General features: G+C 40.1%; 1 protein-coding gene across 1 annotated transcript; it reads right to left on the bottom strand.

Annotated features, from left to right (window-relative positions):
- Window positions 1-264: 264 nt before the first annotated feature.
- On the bottom strand, window positions 265-1,956 carry LOC148016813 (uncharacterized). Its single transcript, XM_087662577.1, has 2 exons — window positions 1,592-1,956; window positions 265-1,362 (listed from the first exon to the last, which is right to left on the bottom strand). Exons 1-2 carry the CDS (start codon window positions 1,857-1,859, stop codon window positions 557-559), a joined length of 1,074 nt encoding a protein of 357 aa, XP_087518703.1. The 5' UTR covers window positions 1,860-1,956; the 3' UTR covers window positions 265-556.
- Between the last annotated feature and the right edge of the window lie 6,741 nt (window positions 1,957-8,697).

The raw sequence follows: 8,697 nt of genomic DNA, 5'->3' as shown, positions 1-8,697 counted from the left end.
ATAACTTGGAAAGAACTGATATTAGGAGAGATTTATGGTCTGCATCCTGTAATTTGGAATTGGCTTCAAAGTTTGTATTTATGGCACATCTGGATCTCTCGGAACAAGCTCGTGTTTGAACAGGTTCAGGAGGACCCAATGTATGGTTTTAAATTTGCATTTTTGATGCAGGCTAAAGCAAAGAAAAAACAGCTAGCCAAGGATCGCAGCAAACATCAAACAACAAGGAAAAAGAAAGAGGACCCGTACGAAGGAATGGGAATAGAAATGAAGAAATTTTTCATCCATGAAGAGCGGAGATGGAAGATGGAAAAAAGGGAAGCCATGTTCCAAGCAATGTTTGAAAAGCCAACAACTAGCACACTCAACTCCATGGAAGCTCAAGCTAGAAAGTAGATGATGATGTAACACAGTTAATGCTCAGTATGTGTTTAGGCTGGACTCCTGTAATAGTCCAATTTTGTAATACCTTCCCCTTTTTTTTACTTACTTTAATACAACTTCATGTTTCCACAAAAAAAAAAAAAAAAGCTGGACTCATTAGGAAGTCCACAGATTACACGATTTGCACATTCGAGTGGGCTCGACCGTCGTAGAGAACTTCTACCGGAAACGAGAAGGTAGCAACTGGTAAGCCATACCCTCCATCAGTTAGCACTTGGATTCTTGCCGAGCAGCGGAGAGCAGAAATCCTACCTTCCCCGACCAGGGCAGCGTGTTTGGGGAGCAACTGAGCAGGGGCTACAGTGTCGGTGATGTGGCACCAAACACTATACTCATCGGTAGTGACTGTGAGCTGGGCAATGGAGCCCTGAATTGCATTGGAGGAGGGAAAGGTGCGGAGTGTTTGCCAGTGGAAAGTGGTGGACGCGCCAGAAGGGCCGGTGGGCACTACAGTAGGTGTGTTGATACCCAAGCTGACGTTAACTGTAATATCATTGCCAGCTAGGTGGGACACCAGGGCGGCTGCCGCAGGTGCCGTTGTCCACGTGGAGGTCGTCTTGAACTGGCGACTGCCAGCCAGCACCAGGTGAAGGGGCTCGTCATCGTCGTTACTCTTAAAAGCGTCCGGTAACGGCTCCAGGATGGAGGTCGTGTTGATGGTGGAGGTACTGATCGTGGGATACTCCACAGAGGAGAACGCCACGCTCTGTATACTCCTCAAAAACACAAAGCTAAGCCTAGCAAGAGCGCCATCGTTCGCCTCACCTCCCCCTATGCCCACGCACACGCCTGACCCCACATCCACTCCAAACCACTGGCCTGACGGTTCGCTGCTTGAGCCGAAGTCAAACAATCTTCCTCTGTTTGTGTAGAAGCGTACTCGCGCTATATTGTTCCAGGTAAACACTCCAGCTATGCCTGCTCCAGAAAAATGAAGATCCATTGATTAAGTACCAGTAATTGTTCCATATTACACGATCATTGCCATCCCCCCCCACCCTTCTCCCTGATCTCCCCTGGTAGCCCCGTTCTTATGACGCTGAAGTCAACAAACAAAGCTAAGACGCGGGCATCATGCTTCACTCTCCGCCCTCTAATATGTAATTTGCACAGCAAACACAAAAGCTTTTCTCTCTTACAGCACTACCAAATAGATGAGTTCGAAACTCGAGCCTTGTAATCCTCTCGTCCTGGGTGAACTCGTAGGTGCTAGTCTCCGAGCTTGTTACGCCGAAGACATATGAGCTCGAATTGCCTGTGAGCCAAAACTCGACAGCAGTGATTCTTCTAGCTGCGCGAGACAGCCGGATGCGATGTAGCACTCTCCCCTCAGTCTCGCCTGAGTGTCTGAACGTACGACCCCCTAGAAAACCTCCTGCAGACCCAGTTATCAAATGACTCGGCAATAAACTCATGACTTACCTTACTACGTGCTACGCACCAAACGCAGAACACACAGACAAGACGCGACTATTACGTTCTGCTACAAAACTTACATGGAACGTGGAAGTGTTGAAGACACAGAGAGAAATATAAAGAGATAGAGGGAGAAACGTGAGCACTGAGCAGGCTCGATTTTGCTCATGACGTAAGCAATGACTGCAGCCTGTCCGAAGGGATCACATGGAAATCTGCAGGGCCCTGCAACCGGCAACGAATCTTTGTGCTGAAGAATTGTACGGTTTCTCGCTTTCGCTCATGACGTAAGCAATGACTGCTGCCTGTCGGAACATCGGAGCTAGAAAATTGAAAGCAAGAAGTTGCCAGGAGACCTTAATTTTAACTTAAGGGCCTGGTTGCGTGGCAGTCATTAACCAGCAATTCTGCTCAGTAAGGGGCCCAGTGGGCGGGAAAGGTGTGCCTCAGCTTAGTCTTGAGCCGGTTGAGATTGTAGGTCAGCCAGTTGATCGTAAAGGTAAAAGGAAGTAAAACCTGTAGAAATTACGAGAAAATAGTACACAAATCCGGTAAAACTTGAAAGTTTTCCTGATATATCCGGTGTGAATGTTCATTAAGAGGAAATCGATCCAGCTTAGAAAAAATACTTTCCCGCACACTGGTAAGGGCCGAGTCGGTCGTATATGGCTGCTGTCCAGCCTTTCAGCCGGTAATTTAGTCTTTTAATCAGATCTTTTTACAGGCGATCAGAGATTAAAAAAAGTAATAACCAATCATTATTGATTCGACAAGATAGGAGGAGCAGCCATCGAACGTTTCAAATTATCCGAAATTTGAAGGATTTTTTTTTTGCCAGTACCTTCTCTTTGGTTGTCGCGTCGTGAATCCAATCAACTTTTTAACGTCAAATCGAAATCATAATTAGTTTTTCTTAAAAATCACAACCGGTTAAACACCGATTGAAGAGCTAGAAAGCTCTCTAATGTGATCTGGCCCTAAACAGGTGTAAAATCGTCGGTTAAAAAGTTGATTCGGCAGGTGATTCAACCCGATAAAGCTGATTGGACCTTCACAAAATCGGTTCTTGCTAAAAAAACTCACCTTATTGGAGGTAACTCAGAACGTTAAATAATTTAACCAGTTGTGTACCCGAACATCAGGGCAGGATAGCTGATTTACAACCACGCGCAACCGGCCCTTTAGTACTTATATTTACCCCTTGATATAAGTGCCTATAAGGTTTTTGCCAAAGCCATCACTCTCAGAATAACTAGCCACATGAAGGACTAGATTTGCAAGGAACAAAAAAGATTCATCAAAGAAGATCTACTCTAAATGCCAATTTTTTCTTCTAGGAAGGGATGGAGCTTGCAGAAGAATTTGAATAGGATTTCATTGACTTTGGAAAAGCATGCGATTGGCTTAGTTGAAAAAAGCATGTGTTGAAGTAGACGGGTTGCAGGGAACCATTTTGTAGCATGGTCAAAACACTGCTAGGGAATGTCTCTGCAAGAATCAATATCAATGGGGAGCTTATAGAAACCTTTACTCTTACTAGGTCAATTAGACAAGGGTGCCCCTTGGCCCCTTTACTATATGCATTGCTTGCAATGGCGTGATTTGGTTAGTAAAAAAAAAGATTTGGAAGGGGAAATTAAAAACATTATCTAGACAATGGGAAACAAACTTATCTAGAATTGTGTGCAAATGATACAAATGTGCTGGCTACCAACGAAAAACAAAATATAACCTCATTTTGGGAGTGCATTGAAACCTACCACCAAGCTTCAAGTGTAGTAGTAAACCACCTCAAAATTGGCATTTTAATGGTAAAAAAGGTGGTTTCTAACTCGATTCTTGAAGTAGGTTTTAAACCATTTGAAGAAGGTGAAATATTTTGACTACTGGGTGTATCAATGGGACAAAAGGTCCCTATAGAGATAGGTGAAAATGGGTTTTGAACAAGATAGAGATAACACTTGTTAAATGGCAAAAGAGGAAGTACTAAACATGGCAAGAAGGAAGATGGTGTTGAACCACTATACTATCCCAATGGCGAGCTACTTTTGGAGCTATTGTAGACCATTAGACGCATATTTGAAAGAACTTGAGTCTCTATGTAGAAATCTCTTGTGGGGAGAAAATCCATGGATCAAGACGAAGTCAAATGGGAATATTGCACATTGCCTAAAAAGGAGGAAGGACTAGGCATCAAGAATGTCAAGGAATTGGCAAATAGAATGGCTGCCAGATGAATGTTTAGAAGTGTATTAAATTCAAAAGAAAATGGAGTCGTCTTATTCAGAGAAATTAAAATTAGTTCTCTTTAAAAGGGTTACACAAATGGAAAAACTTGCCCAAACTAACCAGATGGGCTAGCCAACTTAAAATAAACTCAAAAGGATCGCATTTAATATAGCCAATTTGGAAAAGTTGAAACAAGATAAAGCAAAATATTAAACTCCCATTTAAGGTTAAAAATATAGTGAGGATCTGCACAAAAGATTCTATTTGGTGGCCGGCCACTAGACTCCTTCCAGTTGACAAGCTCGAAGAGTAGGAAGCCCTAAAACTTTACAACAAAGGTCTGTGCCCTCTGGGCTCAAACCTAGGACCAAACAAGGAGTACTTGGAAGTTAGGGGTAGATCTAATTGTTGAATTGGATGCCTCAGACTCTCAACTAAATCTAAGAGAGATCAGAATGGCACTGTGGAACATAGATAGTAGGTGGCTACTGGCAGTCACATTTCAACCACATTTAACGATATTCGAAGTTATTGTTACGGCCAATCCCTAAATATGAGGAGTTCTTACCAATTTGTTGTTTTTAAATGATCTTCAAACTTCATAGAGGGTATTGGTACACCACTTTGATAGCCTTATGGGATAAGCTTGTCAAACCCAAAAAAACATGCTTAGCATGTCTGATTATATTTAGAGTAGTTTGGACAAATAGAAAGGTGCTCAAGATTCACAAAGGGGATGACAAATGTGCTAGATTCAAGGGAGAAGAAAGTGATATCCACATCTTTTTCTCCTGTCCTAAAATTAAGCCTTTTACTCAGGGGGCCACTATATGTAAATTCTCCCTATCATGTATCTTCATGGCCTATTTGAGAAACCCCTTATCTGTAAATTTTTCATGAAATAATTGACTCCTTACCCTATTCAATCTGTAAGTACCCCCCATAAATGACACCCTTCTCTAAGTAAAAAATTGTAAAAATTTACGATTTTAAATATCCTTCTTTTACATGCTACATTTACATATTTATGAGCAACCTCCCCAAGGCCTTTCATAAATCGTGTTGGAGAGGTGGTCAAAAAGGAAGGAAAAGCTGGAAGGAACTTCAGAAGCCTACTAATAGGAGAATATAATGGGTGCTCTATTGGCTTGTGGACAGTTCTTTGTGGCTCACAAGACTAGAAGCAATGTCTAGAGGAATGCCTCAAGCTACACACTCTTTGAAGGAAACCTTGCTCTTAGTAGGAGAAAATCACATAACAAAGAAGTTTGAGTCTTTGGATTAGAAAATCTAAAGGATTAAAACTAAAAAGAGCAAAACATTGGTTAAAGAAGTGAGTAAGCTTGAGCGTTTGATTGGAAAGAGAGAAGTGCTAGCAATTATAGATCCCAACCTAATACTAAAGTTATAGTACATGTAAAGCTCCAAAGGTCATTGTTCTTTTGAGCGGTAACACTAGGTATTGTCTTGTTTTTTTCCAACAAAAAAGTCTTTTATTAAAACAAAGGAGCATTTTTACCTTTATGTATTTTTGAGCGCTCTTTTGCTTGTTTGGATTGCTCTAAACACGATAAGCTATGCCAGGCAAGGTTTTTTGGGCTTTGTAATGATCTTTTCTAATTAGTTCTAAAATGGTGAATTGTCCATCCACACAAATGTCTGAACTTGTGGAGGATCATTGACAATCATTAACCACAAATCATTCTACGTGCCGCATGTATTTTGAGCATTTTTCCTTATCCTCTTGTTCAATTGGGCACCAAATTGAATCTGCTCCATAATAAACTTTTGTTTTGTAGCTGGGACCAAGTGCACCTTGAGTTTGAACTAGCAAACAAAAGTGGGGAAACGTTTCCTCAACACACTAATGTTTTCCCAAGTCGTAGCTTCCTCTAGACGGTCCTTCCACTTGATATAAGCTTGTTTCCAAACTTGGTGGCGAGTACGTAACATATGGTAGTCCAATACCCTTTCTGGTTTATGAGGCAGTATTGGGATTTCCACATATTCCACCAACACAGAATAATCCACCGATCGTTTCTGCTCTATAAGACGCTTGCATAAACGACTTACGTGGAAGATGAGATGAATTTTTGAATGTGCTGGTAACTCAAGCTTTTAGGCTACTTGACCCACCTTCTTGAGTATCTTAAAGGGTCCACAAAATTGGGGTGACAATTTTGGTACAGGACCCATTCGTAAACTTGTAGAGTTTTTTGGTACCTTCAGAAACACCTGCTCACCTACTTGAAAGTGAACTGGTCTACGCTTTTGGTCCGCAAACTTTTTGTAATGATCTTGCGCTTGATAAACATTTAAACGTGCAAGATGCAACATGTCCATATGATCTTAGAGAAAATCCTTAACTTTCTTGATTTTCTCATTTGCCAAACCCACCAACATAGGTGAACGTGGCTGAAAACCATACATCAACATGAGTGGGTTAAAGCCAGTTGAGACATGCTTTGCACTATTGTAAGCAAACTCAATGATAGGCAAATAAGACGCCCAATCAGATTGCTTATTACTGACATATGCTCTAAGCATATCTTCTAGTACTTGATTAATCATTTCAGTCTGACCATTTGTCTGTGGATGATCAGTTGTACTAAGGTTCAACATAGTACCTAACTTACTGAATACAGCTTGCCAAAAATGGCCATTAAAGTTGCGATCGCGATGACTGATATTATTGGATGGTAATCCATAAAGTCTGTACACATTCTCCACAAATAGGCGTGCCAATTCTGGAGTAGTAAGTGTTTTCTTAGTAGGTACAAACCTATAAAGCTTGGTTAATCTATCCATGATTACCCAAATTGCATCATGTCCACGATTCGTTGTGGGCAAGCCTGTAATAAAATCCATAAAAATACTTTCCCACTTTCCGTCGGGAATTTCCAATGGATGCAGTAACCCGCTAGCCTTAAGGCGCTCTGCTTTATTAATCTGACACTTCTGACACTACAGAATATAGTCAGTAATGTCTTTATGAAGTCCAAGCCAATAGAAATGTTTTCTTACAAGAGCAAATGTCTTTCAAAAGCCCGCATGACCTGCACTTGGATTGTTGTAACATTCATAAAGAATTTGGTGCCGAATGTCTAAGTCCAATGGAACACAAATTCTCCCCTTGTGGAGTAAGTATCCATCATCAATAGAAAAATTTTGCCATCGCTGTAGTTCATCTTGTGATAAAGAAGAACCGTGTGTGGAAGAACTTGGAACACTACTATTTGAGTGAGAGGGACCCCTCATTTGTACATGATTCCACACTTTAGAGTATGGCGAATCTTGCTTGCATTTGCCTCGTAAAGATTCTAATAATTGGCTTTTCAACTCTATGAATAATAACAAAATAATCTTCGACATACGATTTAAAGCATCAGCTAAATATATTGTAATGTCCTTTGCGATATCGTAGCTTGCAATCATACTCTTAAAGAATCTTAGCCCATCTGGCCTTTTGACCCTTCAAATCCATTTGGTTCATAAACCACTTAATGTTTTCGTGATAAAAAACTATCTCAAATTGCGCACCATATAGATAATGTCGCCATTTACGTAAGGCATATATGATTTCAAATAGCTCTCTTTCATAAGTTGAGTAGTTTTGTTGAGCACAATTGAGTTTCTTGCTCTCATAGGCTATTGGATGACTGTCTTAAATAATAACAACACCTATTGCCTTAGCACTTGCATCTGTTTCAACCACAAATGGCTTTTTCAGATCCACAATAGCTAAAACGGGAGCAGTAGCTAATGCAACCTTAAGCTTATCAAAGCTTCGTTGCTACTCCTCTCCCCAATGAGAAGTTATTGCCGTACATTTTAACTGGTCAGTCATGGGAACGAAAATCTTTGCATAACACTACAACAAAACGAGTGATTACCAGCGTTTCGAAATCGAATATTTTTGCGGGCGCCAATAGTACCGACAAAAAACAGACTTTTTTATTAAAAAAAAATAAAAAACGAAGCACCGGTAACATCGACGTTAATCGTTGGTACTACCGGCGGGCGCTGGTAATACCGGTGATAAATAACAGAACGCCGATAATACCAGCGCTTTTTAAAAAGACATATTCTATATATTTTTTTAAATTTATATATATATGTGTATATGTATATGTGTGTTTGTAGATATAAATATATATATATATATGTGTGTGTGTGTTTATAGATATAAATACATACATATACATATATATATATATATATATGTATGTATGTATGTATGTATGTATGTATGTCCGACTTATTTCTTTAGTACTGATCCTTTGTTCCTCACTCTTGACGTTGTTTTCTGTGAATAACTGTTTGAAATATTGAACAATCCATTCTTTATTCTATTGTTCTAAATGGGTTTTCTTCCCTTGACTACTTTGAAATAAAGGTAGGTAGTCCGCTGTCTGTCTAGCCATCTTAAATTTTAATTACCTTCAGTTACTTGTATTTAATTACTTCTTTACTAACTTGTGTGCTCTATGATAAAGATTCTGAGGCTCTTCTCGTATTTTATGATTAAGATTCCCGAGGATTCAGTTCTAACTTCTGAAATATATGTTTCTCTTTTCCGTACGAGAGTCTCTTTCATTTTGAAACTTG

The sequence above is a fragment of the Lygodium microphyllum genome, chromosome 22, assembly GCF_053477565.2.
Source record: "Lygodium microphyllum isolate KBCC chromosome 22, Lygodium_microphyllum_v1.1.10, whole genome shotgun sequence".
Lineage (NCBI taxonomy): Eukaryota > Viridiplantae > Streptophyta > Polypodiopsida > Schizaeales > Lygodiaceae > Lygodium > Lygodium microphyllum.
Note: the sequence above shows the minus strand (reverse complement) of the source record. Positions and strands in the feature narration are given on the sequence as shown.